Source organism: Physella acuta, unplaced genomic scaffold (assembly GCF_028476545.2).
Source record: "Physella acuta isolate Inbredline_101_S28 unplaced genomic scaffold, ASM2847654v3 ptg000865l, whole genome shotgun sequence".
Lineage (NCBI taxonomy): Eukaryota > Metazoa > Mollusca > Gastropoda > Physidae > Physella > Physella acuta.
In genome coordinates, this window is record NW_026732382.1 from 127,723 (window position 1) to 140,198 (window position 12,476).

The window sequence follows — 12,476 nt, forward strand, 5'->3', positions numbered from 1 at the left end:
ATAAGTAGTATTATAGTAAAAACATTTTTATTAACTCTCAAACTTGATAGCAGCCTTTAAAAAGCTATTAATAGGTCATTCATAAATGTTGAGAATAGTGTAGGATCGGCTGCATAAATTATTCCAATATTTAGAGCAGATATTTTTTACCCTTCACCCTTATACTAAAATGACATTTAAAAAGCAAGACCCCCCCCCCCTCACTCAACTCTAAAAGGATGTTACAGTTGTGTTCACCCCATTCTCTAGATACTAGATAGAATCTAGTAAATAACAGTTAGTTAACAAAAGTTATCTTCTACTTTTCTCCTACCCCCGGAACTAGTCTACAAAGCTATAACCATTTAATCTAGATTTTCTAGATCTAGTTTCTAGGTCTGAACAAAAGTCTAGATTGCTGTAACTGACTTGACTTAAATAATTAACCGACTAATAAATTGTGGCAAAGTGAAATTACATTTAGATCCAGATAGTTTAGAGAATTTAGGCCTAGTGACTCCAGAGGCGTAGCGACCCTTCCCGGTGCCCAGGGACAAACTTCGATTTGCACCCTCCCCCCTCAAACTTTCGATTTGCACCTTCTCAAACTTTTGATTTGCACCTCCCCCCCCCCCCCCTCAAACTTTCAATTTGTTTTTCCAACCCATTTTAGCGCCCCCTAAAGTCGGCGCCTGGGGACATATGTCCCACCCCCCCCCCCCCCCTCGCTACGCCTCTGAGTGACTCTTCACAGTCCCTAGAGTCTATCGAGTATTTAGTATTACTATACAGTATACTATAGTATATATACATAGTAATTGATAGTAATAGTACGTGACCTCCACTAAGGCAAGGCTAAGTAGGGCCTAGTCGGCCTAGTGGCAGTAGTTATAGATTATAGTTTATAGACTAGTATAGGCCCTATAATAGAGTATAGATACTAGAATCTATAGACATGACTTAAAGGCTACCAAATCATCCCATTATTTAATCATTAATATTAAAAAAAATATTCAGATCAATAGAATAGAGTAGGTGTCTATACTAAATGTCTAGATCTATAGTGATTCTTGATCTAAATCTACATCCAGTCACTAGAATCTAGATCTAGATCTAGTCTAGATCTAAATCTAGTAGTAGAAGATCTTAGTAAAATTTAGTAATTAGACCATGAGCTGCTTACCAGTGCTGTGCTTTTAAAAACCTCTCTACTTTTTTGTTGGACAGGAAACAAAAAAGATCAGAACGAAAAAACACCACAACTGCTTTTTAAAGCTTGTGATATAAAATCGACTAAATAAATTATTAAGGGGGCAGTATCACCCAGACTAAGGGAGGGAAACAAAAACTATCACAAAAAAAAACTATTTGACATACACATGTCAAATTTTTACAGCAATAGTAACGTTTCTTCTGCTATAATACAGTATATAAATTGTAGAGTATATGTATGGCAATAAATTGTCAAAAAATTATTTTGTTAATATTTTATCACATTTTTAATTTTTTGTAAACATTTTTTTGAAACCATAAGTAAAGTACTTAAAATTTGGTATAAACTTTCCTTGCGTTATTTGCTATGTCCGGGACTAAAATAATAGTGTTCTATTGAGAGATAAATTTTTTAGGAAATTTCAAAGTTCAATTAATTTGGTCTGACTTTGAAAAATTCTAAAATTTTCAAAATTTGTCACAATGGATATCTCCTAGCCCCGGACATAGGCAACCCTGTTATGCATCTCCAAGAGTATTTTCAGAAGGAAGGGCCTAAATGTTGGAAAACCGCAGCCAAAAATTACTTAGTAAACATTTTTTGGTAAAATTATTTATAAAAAATGTTTGCATCATACGTTAACTTTCTTTTATGTGCTGTTTTATAGCTCCTTGCTATTTACTATTATGGTAAAAGATTTATGTGTGTATGTATAATAGTTTTTTTTTGGCAAATTTTTTCGTCAATTTTCAAATTTCTGGGTGATACTGCCCCCTTAAAAGGAATTAAAGGGGTGAGTATAAAAACACACCGCACAATACGTCATACACACTGCACCAAACCCTAAAATACTTCCCGAACCACACCGAGATCCTCTCCATCTGACAACATCCGAACCACACCATATCGCATCCAGAGTTGCTTTCATGCATTTCCGAATAATCGCTGAAAGAAGCGCTAAGAGTTTCTTCCAGGCATCTCTTCGGGGGAGAGGGGGGGGGGGGCGGAGTACCGCCCCCCCCCCTAAACGAAATGAAAATTATACGGAACATATATATTTTAACAGTGACCGCCCTCCCCCCGAAAATTTGAAGTACCCCCCCCCCCCCCCCGCCGGAGAAAAAAGCCTGGTAGAAATACTGGAAGCGCTGGACAGTATCCCACGCTACACCAAAACTTACTCACACACTATAATCCCCCACCAAAGTAGTCATTACGAACACATTTGTTCACATCGTTTAATTGTTGTATCCTTCAAATACTATTTCACAACACTATGTCCATAAGGTGTTACAAGTAATCGGCACCCCATTCTGCTACACCCCTTCATAAATGAAGTCAGTATTTCGCCGACCTCCCTTTCTGATTTCATATAGGCCTACACACTAACTATCTTTGCTATGCTACTCTGAAGAAAAACAAAAAAACAAAACACAAAATCTAGGCCAACAACACAAAAATGTATCACACCAAATAAATATACAAAAAAGCAACTAAATATACACACAACACTAACAAAAACAATAAGCGCACCACTGTTTTCTGAGCATTGTAAAAAGAAAACTATTTCACATAATGGCATTTTATTTAGTCAGTAGGAGAATATAAACACTCATTCAATGTAGACAAGGATTGGTCTATATACCCAATATAAAGTTCAATTCTGTATGTGTGTATGTTTGTAAAATGTTTGTCGTGGATTACTAAGGAATATAAGAAAACACGAAAAAAAAACGATACTTCCATGAATTCAAGTGTTAGATTATTAAAGTACTCATGGTCTAAATTTATGAGTTTAAAAATTTTTTTATACTGCTTTTTATTTATTCCATACACTGAACTAACTTCTTCTGATTATTTTTAATCAATAACAGTTAACAAACCAGGTCCTTCGTGTCCTAAATGTTTTTTTCCGTTTACGGATAAGCTTGGAGTATTATAATTGTTCACTAAATTGAAACAGGCGCGTCCGCCGGCGCCCCAACAGGGTTCGATTTGGCGCCCTGGGCTAACCTGTGAGCACTATGGTGCATAATTTCGCTTTAAACAGTGCGATAGACCAGTGGCGTAGGCAGGTCGGGTGTCACCCGGTGTAGCACTTTATGGTGTCATTCCCCAGAGGCGCAGCGACCCTTCCCGGGGACAAATTTTTTATTTGCACCCCCCCCCCACCTTCAAACCAAACTTTCGATTTGCACCCCCCTCTCACCGTTTTCTCTATATATTTTGCTATTTTTTGCTTTGGTGTCACACCCTAAATGGTGTCACCCAGTGCGGTCCTCACCCCCCGCCCCCCCCCCTAATAGCTGACCACAGACCAAGAAGTGGAAGAACATTGTCTATGAATCAAGTCTTTCTCCTTTCTGATGTTTGCATCCCTGGCGGGGGACAACATAGAAACAGTTGCTTTCTTGTATTGGTCCGGTAGGTGGGTAGAAACAGCTGCTTTCTTGTATTGGTCCAGTCGGCACGTACAAACAGCTGCTTTCTTGTATTGGTTCAGTCGGCACGTACAAACAGCTGCTTTCTTATATTGGTCCAGTCGGCAGGTAGAAACAGTGCTTTCTTGTATTGGTCCAGTCGGCAGGTAGAAACAGCTGCTTTCTTATATTGGTCCAGTCGGCAGGTAGAAACAGCTGCTTTCTTGTATTGGTCCAGTAGGCAGGTAGAAACAGTGCTTTCTTGTATTGGTCCAGTAGGCAGGTAGAAACAGTTGCTTTCTTGTATTGGTCCAGTCGGCAGGTAGAAACAGCTGCTTTCTTGTATTAGTCCAGTAGACAAGTAGAAACAGCTGCTTTCTTGTATTAGTCCAGTAGACAAGTAGAAACAGCTGCTTTCTTGTATTAGTCCAGTAGACAAGTTGAAACAGCTGCTTTCTTGTATTGGTCCAGTAGACAAGTTGAAACAGCTGCTTTCTTGTATTAGTCCAGTAGACAAGTAGAAACAGCTGCTTTCTTGTATTGGTCCAGTAGGCTAATTACTAATTCTTTGAATGTGTGTTTTTATCAATTACGCCTGTTGGTCTGTGCACAGATTCAGAACTTAATTCCTTGAACCTAATTTTAAAAAATCACTTTAAATAGCACAATTTTACATCATCATCATCTTTAGTTAGCATATGTTAGATCAACTCAATAGAAATATATCGATAATAGTTAAAGAGGCCTAGAGCTATATAATTTTTGTTACATCATTGAGTTGTTGCAGTTATGTCATTGTGGACTACAATCTGTTAATGCTTTGGTTTTGATATAACTTTGGTTTCAATATATAAGGCCAGTAAAATACTTAGTGGATAAATGAGCAGTTCAGTTCCAACATATGTATTTCTACATAACCCACATCCTTGTATGGTTAATAACTCTCAGTTAGACAACATACATAGCCCACATACAAAGACTTTTTATAGCCCACACAATTGTATCCGTTAACATATTACACACACGCACTGGGACCTCAAATAACACACACACTTAGAGCACGGCGACACGCTTGAAAATGTTTAGCTTTACAAGTTATATCAGGAAGATCTGACACTTAACAACTATATATTGGAGTGCAATTATTACGCTATTAATTTCAAAGTAGCTATAATTTACAGGAATGTTAAGTTCATGAAAAAAAAAAGAAAAGCTAAAGTAAACACAAAATATTTAAGTTTTTTTTTTTCAAAACATGCTTTTATAAATCCATATTTTTCCGGCCCCCGTATACTTTGCCCCACATTTGCAACTCCATTCCAAGTTTTAGTTACATCCGTCTCGTTCTTTGAGCATTGAATGTCAAATCCTGGTTTGTGACTGCTGAAAAGCGTGAAGGTAAGTTGCTTTAAATTTTCAAACATGTCAAATTTACAAAACTTGTATTTTAGAAAGCTCTAAATAGGCCTACCTACCTATCTCTTGAAACGAATTTTGCGATATAATGTATTGCTGTCTTATCTCTAAAAAACAATCCCATCTCTAACCCTAGTGTAAAGTAAATTAAACCTGAAAACGTAATACTAGCTTTGTCCTAAATTGACAAGTCATAATCGTTATGTGATGTAGTTTGGCGAGGTAAACAAATTACAAGCTTTTCCGTTTTTACAGGTATATGAAGCCACTTTGCAGGAGTGTTAGTTTTAGTATCAAATAAAACATAAAAATTTAATTAAGTTTACTTTACGGATCAGATTATGTATAGGGCAGAAGAAATAAATTTAATCTATTTTACTACGGCGTGATCAGAACTAGATCTATGCCTTGCCGCCTTTGCTTTTACTAACCTGATTTAGCAAACCATAACCGCATGGTGGACATAAGACAGACTTGTGTCCGAGATAGGAAATCGAGAGTTGGTATTAAATGTTGCCTAACTAATTACATAGTATTTAGTTGCGATTCAAGTTTACTGCAGAGTTTTGATCCTTCAAAAATCAAATGTACTTACAAACGCCAAACACCACATTGCTTTAGTAGGCCTGGACGAAGCTAAAAGTCTAAACTTAGATAAAACAAACTGACTAAACTGTCGTGTAAGCAGATTGAAGGGAAACAACCGACCCAATAGACCAGGGCTCTATTTGTGTCTAACATTTTGTTGCATGGCTTGCGCATTCATTGACATGGAATACAACGAACTGAGTCACACATGCAACAAAACTCTATCTAGATCTAGAATCTATGCCAATAATGATTTTCTATACTAAACTATTTTAGGCCTTTATTATTTTATATACATTTTTGTTTGTTAAGTTATGGAATTGGCTAATTCGGCATGTAATTTAATTTAAAATAATGGGGCCTATTTACGTAACTCAAGTTTTTTAACACTGACTCTTAGATCTAAGTCTAAGTAAAGTACCCCACTAATTCTGCACCGAATCGCAAGTGTTTTGATAGCTGAGATGACAGTGTAATAGTTGCCGTGAAGGTGGTACGGGTACCAGACACATCATGTCAAAGTTAATTTTATTTTTCCTTTTTTTTAAAGATGTGAATGATAAAGTTGGCTATCGGGACTTGGTGGAACAAAGGGCATGTGAAGTAGAGTTCACCTGTTTCTGTGTCCTCAGCATATGAAGGGATAGTGTGGTCAGACCCATGCTCAGCCGAAATCTGTGTTTTTAAAAGACAAAAACTTCCGTCTATTTTATTGTGGGGTCTGGTCTTTTTATGACGATAAGTGACAGTAGGGATGGGAGGGAAAAGATACAATTTGTCAAACAAACGTAATGTTATTTATGGATGAGCCCCGAAACCCACAGTTATCCGAGGATAACGGGTAGTCTAGTACAAACTAAATTGTGTTGACAGCTGTTTGTAAATGAAATTTCGGTGGAATTTTTCTGTTACTGTGTATTTAAACGGTATTTAGGAGTGGGAGAGTGGGGGTGGGGGGAAGGTGCGTTTGTCATATTTGCAAAGCGTACTCAACATACAACGCTATATTATTTTAGGTAATCTATCGTTTTAGGTGAGTGAAATTGGCCGAGGCTAGTAATGTGAGAAAAAGGTGATTCATTAAATTTTGCAGTTGTGTATATTTAATTGATTACAATCAGACAAGTAAACGTTAAATTCATAGTCTAACACTTGCTTCAAGAACGATGTTCCAATTACAACTCTTTTAAGCGATAAAGAGGAGGCAGCTAAGGTAGAATGGGAATGTCCTATGTATAAAAACGTAAATATGACACTGGAAAAAAAAGTTCCCTTTTCGAACGTGACGGTCCATAGGGCTAGTGAAGTAGAGTTCATCTGTTTCTGTGATCTCGGCATATGAAGGGATAGCGTGTTTAACACTGAAGCGAACGCGCTTTGTAGTAAAGACACATCATCATGCAAACATCAGCGTTTAGGTTCCCGCTGCAGCTCAAGAGAGGAACTCAAGATTTTTACATCTCGTGAACAAAGTTTGTCATAAAAACTCCAAGAGTTACGTGTGTAAACGTATTTTAAAAGTATTGTTTTCTATTTAAATTTTTTAAATATCTTTTCAGAAATTTCCTCCATGGCCCTCAAGTCAGAATTTTCTGCTGGTCTCTCTGTTTGCATTGGGAAGTTTTGGGAAAACGTGGACGACAATTTCTCTGACTTCACCGTCTGTGTAGAGGATTCTCAGTACCGGTGTCATCGCTTCATTCTGGGAGCAGTTTCGGAGTTTTTTCGTGCCTTGTTTCGCTCAGGTATGCAGGAATCTGAGCAGAACTCGGTAAAGCTAAGAAATATTTCAAGCCAGACATTTGAGCTTGTTCTCAAGGCTATTTATAAGAGCCAGGATGTTTTAAATAACGAAAACATTTATGAAATTTGGCACACAGTAAACCTACTACAGATAGATTACCTAATAGCGGAGTGCGAGAAATTCGTTCTGAACATTCTGTCTTTGAACACCTATGAGAAAATTTACGATAATGCAACAATGCTTGATTCGAAAAAGGTATTAAATGCAGTCTTTGACTTTATAAAACTGAACTTTCGCGCATGCCAAAAGAGTGAAACTCTTCTCAATATGTCTATAAATAACGCCTTAAGTATCGTGGAAAGCCAAGAGCTTGTAGTTCAGTCAGAAGATTTTGTTGTTGAGTACATCCTCAACTGGGTGCAGTATCAGCCTTCTAGTACAATGTCTAGTGCACTGGTTGATGAAACAACCAAAATCATCACAAAGAAGAAAACAGAACAAGAACTAGATGATTCTAGCTTTTCAAAAACAAATACACATTTAGAAAGCAAAGGTATATCATGTGCTACCGCGGATGACGACAAATGTATGATACAAGTTTTAGAAAGTGAAAGCAATGATCAAAGTTTTCCCAAAGAAAGACTTAAACATCTCGTGCCGCTGTTAAAAGCTGCCAGACTGTGTTTAGTGAGTGCTCACTGTCTTCAAATGATGTTTAATCACGTGATTTTAAGATCTAATGACGAGGCCAGAAAGATGATCTTTATGTCGTCCATTTACCAGACGATGGAAGATTCCCAAGGACAGTGGCCAGATAGAGCTGTCCACAGACGCTGCAGTGATCTCGTCAACGTTGGGATTTGTATAGAAGGAACACAGACTATCCGAATATTTTCCTTTATTGATCAACTTTGGTATCGATTTTCTTGCAGTTCGTGTGTGATTAGATATGAAATTTCATGTTTTAACACAGCGATACACGGGTTTGAGCAAAGTAATAAACGTATTTACCGTTTTAAGGGCGATAACTGGGAAACTGTATTAAGCGGGATTAACATTTATGAACCAAACGCATTGTTTCTCCTCCCGGCTATGAAATCACTCTACATATTTAACCCCAGTGAAAACAAACTCTACAAAACTGAACAAGATTATTGCCTCCAATTAGTCACTGATTATCCTTTTCAAAATAAAATCGATCACGTTGCTAGTTACAGGAACACATTTCTGGTCTTCCTCACAGAGTCCATCACAGAAAATATTCTTGAAACAGCTGTGTACAGTTTTGACCTCATTTCAAAAACCTGGACACGGTTAAACAACCTGGAAGGTTCAGCAGAAAACATGACAGTTTTCAGTGCAGAAGAGAACACGTACATCCTTCAAAACAATGGAGACTTGTGGCGAATTATTACCACACCAAATAACAAACCAGATTTTGTTTTCTTATCGAAACTATGGGACTTTAAATACCAGATTTATGGCGCCATCACCTACAAAGGTGAGCTGTTTATTGTGGGCGAGGACCTGCAGGTAAAACCTGCCGATAAAAACTGGCCAGAAAAAACTGAGCAGTTTACAAAAATACACGTGCACGGAAAAGTCGGCGTGTTCTCCAGGTTTGTACCATGTATTGTACGTAAGAGTTTACTTCTTAAAGGCAGCGCAAGCACAAGTCTTTAGAGTAAATCAAGGATACTTTGTTTATCTTAAATTATTTTCACATTTTTCTTATTTTGACTTTTAATATATCTGATAGCACTGTAACTTGATAAAAACTCCCTTAGGTTCAGTTGTCTTTTATGCCTCTTGTATTGACAAACCGGTCAGAAATATTTTCGATTTCGAGTGTGGTCTGGGATCCACTGTCTTCTTGCAGGCATTATTGAACATTGCCAGGACAATTCTTAACGATTAGACGTGTTGGCATCTTACATTTGTATTACTCGCTTTTCTATAGGTCGTTTGGTGTGTTAACTTTTGGAGAAATATCGTTGCAACAAATTTAACAAGCATTTCTAGATGTGTTTTACGATTACTATTATTTATAGCAAAGCAAAATATTTTCTGCTTACTTTTATTGTATTTTAAACATTGCAATTATTAATTTTTATACGACTGTTCTCTCGCTTGTCTGTCTACTCTACAAGTCGCCCAGGCTGTCTGTAGGATTCAACTTTTCTAAACTTTTAATCTTTGACCATTCTATAAGAAATACCAACCCGGCATTGTTTGTATTTCCTTCAATTGAGCCTTCCGTCTATAATCAAATACAGTAGTAGCAGGGGTATTGCAATTAGCTTGTATGCTGCTTTACTCATTAATCCTCGATATTAATCGTCATGTTTCTGTCGTGTCAAAGGAAGGCATACATTTCTGACACGATTGAAAGTAACTTTTCAGATTGGTTGTTTTACTATGTTTAAAAGTATCTCCTTTTAAAACATTGGCTTCTAGGATAGAACTTTTTTTACGTGGTTTGTTTGTGAAGTAGAGATTACGCATTTTCTGTCACAAGCATGCTTTTTTATGCTGTTTTTCTTATATCCCATTCGACGCCCAATTTTTGGGCCCATTTGCTGAGCTTGTCAAGTGATTCTTGAAGCCAAAATGTTCATGTGTCAAAATGTTTAGATGATTCGATACTAAGATTATTTAAAAATCGAAATGTAACTGTTTTAGGATTTCTATTAGTAAATTACATGAGCTTTACTAATTTATTTTTCAATATGTTTGTTAAACTTTATTTTTAATTTGCTTGATCAAACTATTTAAGGTTCACTTCACTTAATCAGATAAAAACGTATGACAATTTTCAATTGTTTTTCTCTCTCTAATTTTAGCCTCAGTATGATGAACCTACTCATGACACTCATTCATCTCACATATACCTATCAGGTATTCATTCACTTCTTCACTTCTTATTTTCACCCGTACTCTCCCCCACCAATTAAAATATCCAAATCCTGTTAAACTGTCTCGTTAGCTTGGACTTTGAATTGAAAGTATGTGTACGTCAATCAACAATCACGACATAAAGCAACAGCCTCCAGTGTTTCATTTAGTGTAACGAAAGACTTTTTGATTAGACTAGACCCATAAGGTTGCAACACACGTCTATTTCTACCCTGGATCTCATCCTTACTTTGCATCCTATAAATCCAGTATTATAGTAACCAGTCAATTTATTTTCTGCTATCAGATTATTGTCTTTCAAACATAAAAAAACACATTAAATTAAAAATGTTTTTATTTTTATCAAAATTAGTGATTGGTTACGTTTTCAAAAGTCCACAAAGAAAGACGAATAATTAAAGTAAAATATTTAAAAATATTAACACATTGACATATCTAATTAACTAAGTTATTGTCTGTGCCGAAAAACCATGAAGTAGAAAATACACCAATAATTTTGCATATGTCATTTTTAATGTGAATGATTTTCTTTATAACTTTATTGCCATTTTTTTTGTAAACTATGCATTTTTTTACAATTAAACTTTTGTATTATTCGATTTGTTTTCTTCAAACTGGAATTGCAGCATAATAGTCGTTAGGTAAACACTATGCATGCTTCCCAGCTTCGCTTAGGCTTTCGAAAACATTGAAAATATGAATGCTTAAAAAATTCGCCCATATAAGGCGCCAGTCAGTCGAGGTCAGTTTTGACCCCCTCATCGTAGACTTTTCGGCCATCCGGCCCCCTTGTTCTGTCGCCCCAAGGCAAAATCCTGCCAAATTTGAAGTGCCTGCGGCGCCGAGAAGTGCCCTATCGGGCACCCGACAACTAAGCTTTATATATTATAGAGATTAGCAAATTGCATAGATAAACAAAGATTTCAATAAAGTAATTAAGGCCTTAAATACTTTAGTATAGAAATGTATTATTAGAATAGATTCTAGATCTAGGTATGGTCTACATCTGTGTAAGTCTAGTTTTTCCGTAGATCTAGATGATCTAGATTATCTAGATGATCTAGATGATCTAGAATCTCTAGATCTAGATGATCTAGAATATCTAGATCTAGATGATCTAGAATATCTAGATAAATATTATCTAGATCTAGAATGCAAATAGATAAAATAATTTTTTTAAGTTTAGGCCGAGAAAATCGTATTGTATACATTTCATAACGTACATAGCTCTAAATCATAATTGAATAAAATAGTTCATTTCTTTTTATTCTAAACTCGGAAAATGACGTCATCAGTTTCGTGCTCTTTTTTTTAGTGTAAACAATAAGCGACGTCATTATTAAATGCGTTCTTGTCCCAAGTTTAAACACTTTTCCGGTTGCATAATTAAAATTGTTTTTCTATACTCGAATACGCCTTAATTTTTTATTTTTCTGCTTTAAATAAAATTGTGGTTATATATTTAAAACATCTAACATATTATTTTCAACAAAAGTCCGTATAAAGTTCTTCATATATCGCTGCAGTTTCTGATGTGATGTCCGGCGAAAATATTTTGCGGACAGACAGAGAGAGAGAGAGAGAGAGAGAAGTGCGCAGAGGGGCTTTTATATATTAGGCTTATAAGAAAAAAGAAATTGAATATTCTGTGCATATTTTATTGTAACTGTATAAATTATACTTGTATTTTTTAAAATGAAAAAACTAAGGCAAGAGCCTAATCACAGTGGTCTAGTAGTGAAATGATTCTTGAAAGTATGGAAAATTAAGACAAGAAAAAGACATTACTTATAATTATAGATTAAAATATTCATTAAGCTTGCCAATACACTGATGGAAATTGTTTATTAAATAACTTGAATTATGTATTTTTACTAAACATGTAAAACTTATAAAAGTAAGAATGAGTTCTAGCATTTCAATAACAATTATACATTTTTAAAAATTATAGTATAACAAAAATCAAGTATCAGATTACTGTTATGAAAATAAAGATTTTTAAGAACTTTTATTTAATTAGAAAAATATGGAGCCGACACTTTAAATTCAGTAAAAAATAATAAGTACACTTTACAAGAAAACTAAATCAATCTATATCTACAAAGCATTATATTATTACTATTATTAGTATCAAAACAACCAAGAAGCAGTGTTTCTTCCAGACTTTTTTTCTCCGGGGGGGGGGGGGGGGGCGGTAAAC

At 35.7% G+C, this 12,476-nt stretch overlaps 1 protein-coding gene across 1 annotated transcript; it reads left to right on the forward strand.

Annotated features, from left to right (window-relative positions):
* Window positions 1–4,952: 4,952 nt before the first annotated feature.
* Window positions 4,953–11,002, forward strand: LOC131952320 (uncharacterized). The gene is made up of 2 exons (XM_059314930.1): window positions 4,953–5,010; window positions 7,176–11,002. The coding sequence occupies exon 2, from the start codon at window positions 7,187–7,189 to the stop codon at window positions 9,041–9,043; it is 1,857 nt and encodes a 618-aa protein (XP_059170913.1). The 5' UTR covers window positions 4,953–5,010; window positions 7,176–7,186; the 3' UTR covers window positions 9,044–11,002.
* The last annotated feature ends 1,474 nt before the right edge of the window (window positions 11,003–12,476 follow it).